The sequence below is a fragment of the Maniola hyperantus genome, chromosome 21 (assembly GCF_902806685.2).
Source record: "Maniola hyperantus chromosome 21, iAphHyp1.2, whole genome shotgun sequence".
NCBI lineage: Eukaryota > Metazoa > Arthropoda > Insecta > Lepidoptera > Nymphalidae > Maniola > Maniola hyperantus.
Genome location: NC_048556.1, coordinates 4,351,993 through 4,365,455, shown reverse-complemented (window position 1 = coordinate 4,365,455; position 13,463 = coordinate 4,351,993). Strand labels below are relative to the sequence as shown.

General features: G+C 34.3%; 1 protein-coding gene across 3 annotated transcripts in view; it reads left to right on the top strand.

The window, feature by feature from the left end:
- The window catches only part of klar (klarsicht), a 351,127-nt gene that overhangs the window by 312,738 nt on the left and 24,926 nt on the right, over nt 1-13,463 (top strand). For all 3 annotated transcript variants that reach the window (XM_034980055.2, XM_069505871.1, XM_069505870.1), the window contains one exon: nt 540-636. In XM_034980055.2, coding sequence (XP_034835946.1) covers nt 540-636 — 97 coding nt within the window. The remainder of the gene's footprint in view (nt 1-539; nt 637-13,463) is intronic.

Below are 13,463 nucleotides of genomic sequence, written 5' to 3'. Positions count from 1 at the left end.
GTCAATTATGACATCTGTCAATATATTGTCAACACAAAGACTAAGTGTTTTTAATCGAGTCCTATAATAGAATATTTGCGTCTTGCCTTATAGAGAGAGAGCCTGTGAGGGTCAGACTTTCGTGGTTTTTTAAAAGCTGAAAGTTTCTCTGCGTATTGTCCCCAACACCGGGAGGAACGATCAGCGACTATGAAGTTTGGATCATGGTGGCTTTGGCAGATAACAGGTAACAAAGGTGTAAAAATCTTGCGTCAAAGTATCTATTAAGTAAAAAAAAATTTTCGTATTAGAAATCATGATATGAATTGCCAGACACTTAGTATCGTGGCGACCCCCTGCCAGACACCCTTAAACTAATAGTTCAAACCACCATGATCTAAACTTCATAGTCGTTGATCGTTTCTCCCCGTGTTGGGGACAATATCTATGCAGAGAAACTTTCAGCTTTTATAAAATAACAAAGGTCTAGCCTTCGCGGGGTCTTAGTCCATTAGGATATTATTCTTTGGTTTAGCAAAATGAATTTTTGTCCTACGCAGACGGAGGTGGTAACTCGATGCAGGGAAAACATCAACCTTTTGGAAGTGGCTTTAACCGAAGGAGCATTGTCTCCTGTTCTACAGAGAGACGTCAGAGGTTTGTGGCTTTTTCTAATGTTTTTTTTTTAAATATATTCTGGAAAATAATCTTTCGATCTCTTAGCGCAACGGTGTTTTTTTAGTCCCTAAAGCGTCCGACTGACTCCATATGGGATTGATTATTATTATTATTTTTAATAGACTAAGCAGCTTTCGCTGATCAGATTCGCGTCTATATCAGAAGTGCTTCGAGTCTTCCAAATGTTTGCCCAATCTATTCTTGAACTGGTTAATAGAACTTGACATCACCAATTCACCACATCCTTAGGCAAATTATTCCATTAATTATTGATATAAAGAATTTTTTCAAGCAAATCTATTGGGATATTTTCTAAAAAGTGTGGTGGCAACGCTAGACGCATAATCACTTGGCGATACGTCTCTGACAGAGATGACAACAACGTAATTAGTCACGACCAAAATTGGTCCTGCCTTGTTTGAAACTTAGGTTTCCGAGTATATTGGTTTGCTTATACCAATATACTCTGTGGGTTTGCTTTGCCAGAGATGAGTAACTTTTTTTTCTTGTTTTGTGTGCAATAAAGTTTTCAGTCTATTTAGTTGTAACCAAATTGCGTCCTACCTGATCTCAGACTAAAAAGGTGTCCTATGTATATTGTTTTAATCTAGTTTTCAACTCGCTTTAGCCTTGACCGAATCAGTAGGTAGGTACACCAAAAATACCAGACTGAATACAAAGAACAATGTGAAGTATTAAAAAAATCTAAAACTGACCCGATAGGAATTTGGTCCCATTCCGAGTTGATTATTGAAATAGCTTGTATTAAAATGCTGACAAAGACAAGGCGATACTAAAAAAAATATGTCTACTAGCTGACGCCCGTGACCTCGTACGCGTGAATGAATATGGGGTTTTTTAAAAATCCCATAATAATTCTTTGATTTTTTCGAAGTAAAAAGTATATCTTATTTTTGTTGTCTCCAAGGGGCAAACTAGCAGGTGCAAGTTAAATAATAAATGTTTAGATCGTGCGCGGTAGCGGTTAGGCTCAGCGGTTGTGAACTGTTAAAAAAATAGGCAGATAGACAGACAAACTTTCACATATCAATTATTAGTATGGATATTGGGAGTCGGTTTTATGGATTCCTTGTATGATATGGAAGTATGGATATAAACTCTACCGTACCAAAAATCGAACTCAGAACTTTCTAGACTCAGAATCAGTTGTACTACTGCGCATTAGTGGTTGTGGTAATTATAAAAAATCGTGCTAAATGCGTTTTATCCTTGCATCAAGCATCGAGTTGGATGTATCTGGTTACACGCAAAAATGCGATCGGCCGGTGGTCGCGGCGCGGATTTCCTTACGCGGGTTGCGTTTGCGACCGGTTCTCCAACCAAGGTGTATGTAAGGCTGATGTTTTTTTGTATTTAATTTCGAGCAGAAGTTTTGTAAAGTCATTTTCGATGATCATTAGTAAGGCAAGAAACACTTGTTTTCTATCTAGTAATGACTATTTTGATCTGGTGGTGCGTCCCGGATTTGAGTCTTAAAAGTTCAGGTCAAAAAGTTATTGGGTAGGTATGTGTCACGAAGTTCCAGAACAAATATTTTTCAATTTCATTTTTTATTTTCTTGTTACGATGCAATAAAGAGCAATTCAACTCGCACCACAGCGCTGCGACCTAAAATTTAACAAACGCCTTTCTTTCCATTACGTATTATCTCTCTCTCTCTCTCTTTCTCGTATGAGTCAAGTCTTACACGAGAGCCGTCGAAGGGTGGCGTGGGTGGCGCCTTGGGTCACGAGACAATCACGCAGGAACTGCAACGGAGCAACGCAGGATCGACTTGATTTTTTTCATGGATATAGCTAAATATTGAGTTTCGGTATTAAAGGTCTAGAGACAAACATAGGCTGCTTTTCCAAGAGTTCCACAAGAAGTTGTAAACTAAAATCCACGCGGACAAAGTCGCGAGCATCATCTAGTAGTAATTAATAATTATGCTGCACGTACGTCCATTCATATTAACAGTTAGGTATTCAAGGGCCTATTTATTCGGGCCAGTATTAAGTTGCCGGTAAAACTGAGCCGAGGCTAACAGGCAACAAGTTCTGTAACGCCAAAAACGGTCTCACCTTGATCGCGACCGAGATTGTTTAAACTTTAATGAGCGTATGATAATTGAGAGCTTGTTAACGATGTTTTTCATTTGGTCGTTAAAATATCGATTGTTGGTTTATGCTTTGGTTATGTAGAAAAACATCGGCCTTAAAGTCCGTTCCCACTTGTCGGCTGTCGGATCCGGATTTTAACCGGTAGATCGATTTCGTAAAACCTCCATCAATCATTATTACAATCGCAATTGTTGTGATTAATTTTGCAACAATGCATTGTAGCCAATAGTGAGTGAGCGTCAACCAATCAGAGGTGATTGCGATCGTGACATTGTAGCTGTCATTCTACCGCAATGAAGCTTCGGATGTTCCAGTAGCAAAACATTTTGACACAAAGTAAGACAAGTGCAAATAGCTTCATATAAAATGTTCTGCCACTGGAACATCTGGTTAAAATCCGGGCCCGACAGACGACAAATGGGAACTGGCTCTTGTAGGTCTTATCATAAAAAATGTTAACATGCGTTTTACGCGTGTTTATTTTAAACGTGAAAGTTTTCCGTCCAAGAACTGTCAAATCGTTTATTTAGTCACCAGTTAAACTCGTTTAATTTTTTGTGGTAAAACCGAATGTGCTTAATTGAAGCAATAAAGGTTTCCTAGCACCGCTCGGTGCTGCCTTATCATAGAGCAACGAATAGCGTCGAGTCCGGTCACTGAAACCTTGTCTATAGACGTGGCATGCCTTGCTCTCAAGGAAACCATGCTGTCGTGTGCGCAGTGCGAAGCTGCGAGTGAACAGTGAACACTATTCTAAACTAGATGATGCCCACGACTTCGTCCACGTGGGCTTAGGTTTTTAAAAAAATCCCGTGGGAACTATTTGATTTCCCGAGATAAAAAGTAACCTATGTTCGACCCCAGGATGTACTTATGCTAACTCTGTACCACATTTCATCCAAATTGTTGGGCCGTAAAAAGCTAACAGACAGACGGACAGATAGACAGACAGTCAGACAGACAGACAGACAGACAGACCGACCGACAGACAGACAGACACACTTTCGCGTTTTTAAAACTATTATTAATATATAAATTTCCGTCATCATCATCATCATCATGATCAACCCATCGCCGGCTCACTACAGAGCACGGGCCTCCTCTCAGAGTGAGAAGGGTTTTGGCCATAGTCTACCACGCTGGCCAAGTGCGGATTGGCAGACTTCACACACCTTTGAAAACATTATGGAGAACTCTCAGGCATGCAAGTTTCCTCACGATGTTTTCCTTCACCGTTAAAGCAAGTGATATTTTAATTACTTAAAAACGCACATAACTCCGAAAAGTTGGAAGTTCGTGCCCGGGATCGAACCCCCGACCTCCGATTGGAAGGCGGACGTCCTAACCACTAGGCCATAAATTAGGAAGGAAGCCGTAGGCGGTCCAAATTTCGTGAAAGGTAAATCGCAAAAAAAAACTTTGCAACAGCTTTATTTGTATCCCGGAAGAGGCGATATGGCGCAGATCACGCCTTGCCGTTCAGCTCGCCGGGATCTATTTCTGCCCACGAAAGCGGAACGGCCTAATGAATGTGAGGACGTATAAGCGATTTTGCAATCAGTGTTGCTATATATACCATATTTTTAAAAGTTCCCGGTCCATACTATTCATCATTTCATCTGTTTATTTGTCTGTCTGTTTGTTACATTTTCATGGCCCATTAGCTTGCGTCCCGGAAACGGACATAGGCTACTTTTTAAAACACCTAAATCCACGCGGACTACGTCGCGGACATCATCTAGTATGATAAATTGACTGACTGACTGAAAAATAAATATCCTAAATTAACTGAATTTAATATCAAAGATCGCAGTTTCGTCTAACTTACATCCTATTTACATAAATTATACAAAATAATGTTATTTCCCTCAATTAAAGTTATCCTTTCTGAATATCCTAATTATCCTTATCTTTATTACAATTTAAATATAAACAATTTTTTGCCATAATAATTAACCACCACAACTACCTACTCTTCATTAAAATAACATTCTTAACAAACAAAACAAACTAAGAACCCATTTAAGATTACTCAAGTTAAGCTCTAAACGATAAGCATTTTAAAAGAAGCGTGTTTTGAAAATGTTCTAACATCTAAGTGGCTTAAAAGCATTCATAGAAGATAAGTAAGCAAGTACGGACGTAAATAGTACTCCAAAAATACACTTTACAGTTCATAAATAACACACACATGTATCGCCGTCTAGCATCACTGCCATCTAGAAACGTTTCCCGACTAGGATAAATAGACTAAAATAAATACAAATGTGTCTACCTACTTTGGACGTCTGCATATTTGAAGTAGATACCTACTGAAATAACTATTTTTTCTAAAAACACTAGTAGGTACCAGTAAAACCCACTAAAAGCTGTAGAAGTGGCAAACAAATTCAAACAGAAACATTAAAAAAAACAAAAGTTTCAAGCTGATCTGACGCCCAAAGTACAGTGAAAACCTTAATTTGCTTGTAGTAGGTGTTAGTAAAAACCGTAAAAATAATACAATACAGTTCGTACTTAAGATGTAGAAAAAATCCTAACACGAAATTTTTTTCCCATTTTCTTTGTTGTTTTTCTAATGACGCACAATAAATCAGTTATACTTAGTATGAAGACATGTAAATACAGGATGACTTTTATAGTATTTATCCTCTTTAGAATACAAAACCGTGACCCTTGAGCGTCTTATGGTTCAATTAGGTGTCTACTTAAGTATGATATTGATGTTTCCATTGTTCCTCTCATCATTAACTCAATAGTAAAAGACTTCCCGTAAATTAGTGCTGTCAATAACATCGATACCTTTTCACACATTACATCACGTTTGTGTGACATCATACAGTCTGTTCTAAAATGGGAAAATAAACATCGCATCGTTATGCACCGATAAAAATGTTTCCCAGTAACAATTTGATACTCGTGCATTAAACTTGTCGCGAAATTAAATATGGTTGTGATGAAGGTTCTTGTTTTTGTCAGGGATTCAAGAAAGCCGGTACGGAGATGTGAGTGTCATTAGTTTGCCTGTTTTAGAATTAAATGTTCTGTACGTTACGTATCCTTTTATACTTAATTCAAATTCAAAGTAATCCGCTTAGAATAATAATTAATATATTAAGTAAACTGGGAACATAAACAGTGAATTATATTTTCTTGTATCGAATCCTAGTGATGAGAAAATTTAAAGATGACTTTGTCGACATACAAGGAGTTATTTTTAAACGACTTAAAATAAATAGAGCGTGGTCGACTCGAAAATCAAAATTAACGTTCGAAATGAATGATGTATCTTATACATGAGGTTTATAGGTATAGTTTACTCAATATTTTATAAAAAGTTTCCTGGATCATGGATAATAATAATAATTAGTTTTATCTGTAAACTAAGACGTAATAACTCTATCCTTTCACAAAACCCAAGACAGAAAGACTGACGGGTTGATTCCACTAGCATTACCACTAATGATTCGATTACAAAATAAAACTCGTAGCGCCTCAACGAAGGCTTTTGATTGCTCTGAATGTAGACTAAATACCACTTTTTATCCTATGGGGCAAGTTAATTGCTTGACAGATGCTATTGAAACGTCGGTCAATGCATTCAGTTTTTGTTGTAATTTCTATGGCTAAGGTGACATTTCTGTTTTTAATCACTTCAAAGAACCAATGGAGGATAGGTAGATATAGAACAAATAATTATCCTACTTTTAAACAAGCTTTAAGGTCGTCTACCATTCAAATAATTAAGTATTATTACTTAGACATTTTCAAATTGGACAGTAGCTTAAAGTAAATATTGTCCTGTCATTCTTTTTGTAAATTCAATTATATCGACACCTTACATCACTATCTGAAATATACAATATTTATAAGTTAATTAAGGAATCAATGTTATTATTTCTACTGAAAATTTTGTCAGTAAAAAATTAAACTGTAATACCATTTTCTTTGTTAATTTATTCAAATCGACACTTTTACGTCACTATTTTAAATAAACAACCTTTAAAATTTACATATTCTATCAATCTTATTATTTGTACGGAAAAGTATGTCAATAAATAAATAAACAAAAAAATATTATTAATTAAATTTTATCGACACTTTTACGTCACTATAATAAGTAAACAACCTTATGAGCTTACATAGCGAATCCATCATTATTTCTACCAAAAAAAGGCTGACAAAAAATAAAACTTTATTGGAAAAAATGTCTTTTTCCCAATCACTTGTAAATGACCATGACTAAAAAATCAGAATGCAATTTTAGAAAAGAATAACAAAGTCTGCAGTTCGGCCTTCACTTTAGAACAAAAATGTTAAAACTATTACGTTTGGTCGTGGAAAACGTTTCTCTGAACGATTTTAATAAGGTATTATTATGCTCGTTTTGTGCAATTTACTGCACAACCTTCGGAAATAATAATTGTAAGCAATAGGCTACTTGACAATTTTTTTAAGTTGGTCTTAAATGGTTAATATTTGTCCTATTATATCAAAAAAATTAACACTATATTTTTTTGCGCCCTAAAAACCGTAAAACTTTAATTTAAAAAAATATTTTTCTTAGACAGGTGAAAACACTGTCGGCCATGTTTGGCCGATAGATTATCTGTGCTCTGACGTCATGCATTTGTAAACAACAGTATAACCACAGGGTTATACTGTTGTTTACAAATGCATAAAAAATGCAAAATGCATGAAAAATATTTTTTTAAATTAAAGTTTTACGGTTTTTAGGGCGCAAAAAAATATAGTGTTAATTTTTTTGATATAATAGGACAAATATTAACCATTTAAGACCAACTTAAAAAAATTGTCAAGTAGCCTATACTGAGATTCATTTGAACGGCTATAATGTAAACTAAATAGGTACCTACCCAGTGTGCTAATTATTATAGGCAGAAACCATTATACACCCTAGAAATAAAATACATTTTACAAATTTTTTGGGTTTCGTACCTCAAAAGGAATAAAGCAACCGCTATAGGATCACTTTGTTGTCTGTCTGTCTGTTTGTCTGTCTGTCTGTCTGTCTCTCGTGTCTGTCAAGAAACCTATAGGGTCCCGCTGACCTAGAATCATGAAATTTGTCAGGTAGATAGGTCTCATAGCACAAAAAGTTGAAAAATCCAAAAAAAGTGAATTTGTGGTTACATCACAAAAAAAAATTAAATGTGGTCATGAACAAATAAAATTAGTATTTTCAACTTTCAAAGTAAGATTACTATGCCAAGTAGGTTTTCATATGAACGGGCTTTACCTGTAAATTCTAAAACAGATTAAAATTATAGTTCGACACATTTTAGGCCCTTCAATCAGTTTAACTTACCTACAATTTATTTGATAACATCCCAAGAATCAGCACAGATACTTACATGATTTATAATATATGTAATAGTGTTAATTCTTATTACAAAAGGAAAAGAATGAGACGTATCGTGTGGGCGGAACCGCTTACATCAACTCAATCTTGACAATGTTGATCAAAGGTTTAAAAATAATAATATGTACATATTTATGTTACGTGGATATTAGAATGAAGTCATTTGGGTCATCTACTAATGCAACTAGCTGTAACTCTGCTTAAATTAACACAATAATTGACTTTTAATTTATGATTGTAAATCAAAACTACCTTTGTTATGTTGGTCCAGGAAGTTAAAATTGTGATCGGTTGTGGAAAGCATGACTCAATATTCTGTTGGAAGTAAAGTTAGCAACGCTAGTAAATAATAGGTATCCAAAGTACAATTTGAAAGAAGCATGTCTAGGTATAATTTTGCTAAACGATGCTTTTAACATAAAATATCAATCATTATTAAAAAAATAGAGTCTTTGAACAATCACTACAATTTTTTCGTTCCTGAAATATCGCGAACTGAAACTCGCTCATTATGTTTTCATATCTTGAAGCGCTTTAATAGTTGTATTGTTCTCCACTATTTACATTTGTATGTCCATAGTTTTGGGTGCGTCGATCGCTTTAAGCGCTCACTCATTCTGTCGCGAGTCGCTTACCAAAGGTGAATTACATATAATACGGTAGATCAGCTGTGATCGTCGCGAGAGGCAGTCGTGTCCTCGTCGACATTTCTATTTCCATTCGCGAGTGATTTGTGTTCAAGTTGAATATTTGTGACAATTTTAACTTCGTATGTACACGGTCTTGTTACGAATGTATTTTAGTGTTATTTAGTGTTTACGTTGAGCTCACTTTTCTCTCATAAACCAGATGCGCATGAGTGCACACTTTCGCTCCTGTCGGATTTGCAATTTCAATTCAATTGCGCACTGAATTATTGCCGTGGAAAATAAAGTGATCGCGTAATTGAGTGGTACTTTAACGTCAAATGTTTATGCAAACGCGACCTTCGCGGTAATAAAGTCTATCCCACTATGTGCGATAACGTCGCCAGTGGCTAAACTATTTTTATTTATTGAATTTAATGAAGCATTCATTTTCCGTCTTTTATTTTGTACTACTACTAGTTAAAATTATTGATCTTTATGAAATACTATTTAGATATTCTCTCTTTCCATCGTATTTCACGGTCGTAAAGGTTGTAACCCCCTTCTAGTCACATATTGGTTAGGCTTTTGTTGGAGTAATAATACGATTGGCTCCCAAATTCTTATATTCTACATACAGAATACTCGAATCATAAATAAACTCTTGTGGTAGTACATTAACAATTTTTGTTACGGTCCCGCTATTTTCGAATACGCTACCATTAACTGATGACAGAGGCATTGTTAGTAAACAATAGGGTTTATAAAACAGTTCAATGACCGCTGTCCATATAGCGATCATAATAGATACTTCATAATACACAGTTAGAAACATTAAATTATGTAATTTAACAATTAATGTTTCTTATGTAATTAATACTCTATCGCGAAACGGGCTACTTTTTAATGGAGCCATGAGATTATAATAACTTAAAATTCTAACATTGTTTCGTAATCACTTGTATAACTGGTTTTTATATCAACTAACCTATTCTTGAATTTATCTGCATCATAAAGATAACATAATAAATCTTATTTTTACATTTTTACGATCGCTATGTTTTCTGATTCGCAAATCGACGATATATTTTTTGTTTCTTTAAAAGATATTTCAACGAATGCTAATTCAGATTGTGTGTTAGCACGATTGTTGTTTTGCTTTCTCTACGTGAAAGTTTTATTTTTTAAACGAATTATGCGGTTTTAGCACTTTTTATACGATTTATTGTCATTATCATTAACGTTGTGAGATTTTAGCGTCTAGAAATATATCGTTTTATTCTTTGAAATATATTTATTCAACTCTTTGAAATAAATAATTGTTTTTAGGTAAGCTTCGTCGTCTATATTTTTCTCCTTTGTTATATGACTAGTGAGATCATGACCAAACTTAGAATCGATATAAAAAACCTCATATTGCACCGAATATGGCGATCTCTTATTATGGAAACCTAACCGAGTCAATGGTTGTTATTAAATTAGTCATCGAATACATGGTCAGGACTCAGGTCATGGTCAAATTATTCCTTTTTCTGTATCTGTGATGTAATGTTAGATAAGATTTTTTTATGTGAGTATTTCTAGTTTGATAGATATTAGGTACGACGAAATACCAAATGCTATATAAATCAAAATGATTATAAAAATGACATAATATTTTAGAGATATCCAACGTTACATCTTTAGTATGGTGATCTATTCTTATTTTATTATGAAATATTTTTATCAGTGTCATTCATTTACTCATCTAAGTATTGTTAAACAGATAATAATTGATTGATAGACATCTAATATATAAGTCTATGTTGATAGAAGTATATTTACCTATCCATCGCTAATATTTTATTTGATGATAGTGTACTTCTGTCTATCACTGTGAATCAAGTTATTAAATTTCAAACTTACTTGATAGAAAGCCTTTATTTATTTTATCATTATAATGAATCCATTCTATACTAATATTATAAATGCGAGCGTGTGTCCGTCTGTCTATCTGTATATCTATCTGTCTGTCTAGCGGTTACAGAGCTAGTTTGCATCCCAGACAGGGATGGCTACTGAAAAATCGAAGGATTCCCACGGTATTTTTATAAGATTAAATCCTTCCTTAATAATTTACTTTAATAGAAATCATATTAATTATATTATGACTACAACCACTATGTAGCTACAGAGCTGATTTTAGTTTTTCGTCACTAAAGTAGGTAATTTAAGTATATTCTTACCTATCATATGTTAAATAACTATTATTTGTGTAGTTGCAACAGCGAATATCTATTTTATGACGCGGATGTGGTGATTTTAAACTTTAGAGATAAATATATACAAGATTCGCAATTAACCTAGATTCAAAACATATTCCGTTACCTGCAACTTGCCAGTTAACTTAAAAACTACCGCAAAAACTCTATGCAATAAATTCCAATTGGGCAAAATTTGGCAACGGCACTTTTGGACTGAATATTGCAAAAAGTTGTTTGAAAATCTTTGAAAAAGCGTTACTTCTTTCAATGCGTCTAGATGTGCATAATAATAGCCTTTTCTCGCAATGTCCTTTCTCATAATTTACGTTTTGTCATGTTTCAGAATGTCTTTTTCTCATAGTTCTTTTCTCAAAATGTCCTTTCTTTACAGAAATTTTCTTTATCTTTACTTTTATACCAATGATTTGAAAATCTGATACTAGACACTTATAAAAAAACTGTAAGTGTCTTTAATCCCAACTTGTTGCGCCATGTTTATAGTTAGAAATTCTCAGTAATAATGTATTTAAACATGTTTTAAACGGTTGGGCGTATTTCCCTTAACCATCTAGTCGTTCATTGACTATAATTAGTCAAATCAGTGGCATGGCATAACCGATTCCGTCCCGTGTAAAGGAAAGTAGACTTGCAGGATTCGCTTAGTCATACGTGGGCTAAAGTTTCACCATACGACAACGCACAAGCTCAATAAGCATAAAGCCTGTTTTGCATTTGTACGGTGCATTCAACTCGCCCCTTTTTTTAAACTTTTCGGAATAAGGACACGTTATACGGCTAAGCTGAATTTTGTGAAAGGCATCATGCTGATTTGTGGTTTAACATTCGAACTGTTTTGCTGCTTTATTAATATAAACTTTATTTATTTCCTTATTATAGTTGAATATAAAGTCCAATTTACGATATAGTATTGTTATTATGTGGCCAATTTTTAAACAAAAATTGCCTTGTAGTATTCTTATAGTATGTATCCAAATAACATTTTTGCTTTTTGTAAATCAGTTGCGTATTGTCATCCATCTGATCGATAGAGTTGCTAGGTATCACTGTAACATTGTTTTTTCATGAGTCCAATCCTTTTGACAAAAAATTGCAGGGAAGCACTCTGGTAGTATGTATATAAATAACAGTATCAACTCAAAGATAGGCTTTTTGTAAATTATTTACATTTTAAAATCATCCATTTATCACTGTAGATAGTGTATTTGTAAATTGGGACATAGAGCTTCAAGCACCATTGGCTTTGCAAATTTATTGTTCATGAATTTTACATGGCGACGGATGAAGCAATCTTCGTGGCAAGTTTTTTGCAGAATTTAAAATTGGTGCTTTAATTGTATTTTGATTGACTATTAACAACTTGGTTTTTAGGCTTATTCGTGGTTTAACGATATAAGTATTACAATATAAACAACGTCCCGCCGTGACCACGACACATACAACTGGTATGGGTCGTGGTCATCATTATCTCAAATTCATCGTATGAACGTACTCGTTATTTACATTATGACATGGTTATTAGATTACATCATTTTTAGATGTGCTATATGAATAATTATTCCGTTTATTTATAAATATTCTCTATTTCACACATCTTATTGTACAAAATCTTTGGACTAAATCCATCAAAGTCTTGCGTGATTAATAATTTTGACAGCCATTTCATTATTTTCCGGTTATTCTTCACACATTTTCTTCGCTTCAGGAGCACAATCGGGATGCATTAACGCGTTTCCAACACCTCGGCTTCTGCGATGGTTCTCGGTATTGTTGCTCGACTAAAGATTAATTCGTCGATTAATTGAGTTTGTCAGGTTGTAACGGTTATCCGACCGGCTATTCTAGTTCATCTCGAGTACCGCTATCTCCGTCGGATATTTCTTTGCATTCAATTCCCTGTTTTCTATTTAGAAATCTACTAAAACTAGCTTAATTCCTTTAAGTACTACATTCCTTAAGACATCAAGTTTTTTAACTTTGTAACTAGTTATAATTTATTTTGTTCGCATGACAGTGTGCTAATTTTACTGTCCACTTGTATGTTTGAAGTTTCAAATTTTTCTACAATACACATTCTGCTGACACCTATCACATTATTTACTTTATCATTGCGATTTCATATTATATCAGTCTTATAAAATTCTAATGATAGCCTGTCTATCTATCGGCATACCTCGATAAAATTATGGGTTAATTAACGTTGAGTTGTTTAAAACAAATTTAAGTGGAGATTGAACTAATTTAGTCACAATTATCTTAGTGGTCCTTGTGATTAAATTAGTTTTGATATCTACACATATTATAAAGAGGTATAGTTTGTAAGTTTGGATGTAACTTAGGGGGTAATCTCCGGAACTAATGACCCAATTCTGAAAATTCTTTCACTGATGAATAGTTATCTCCGAGTGCTATA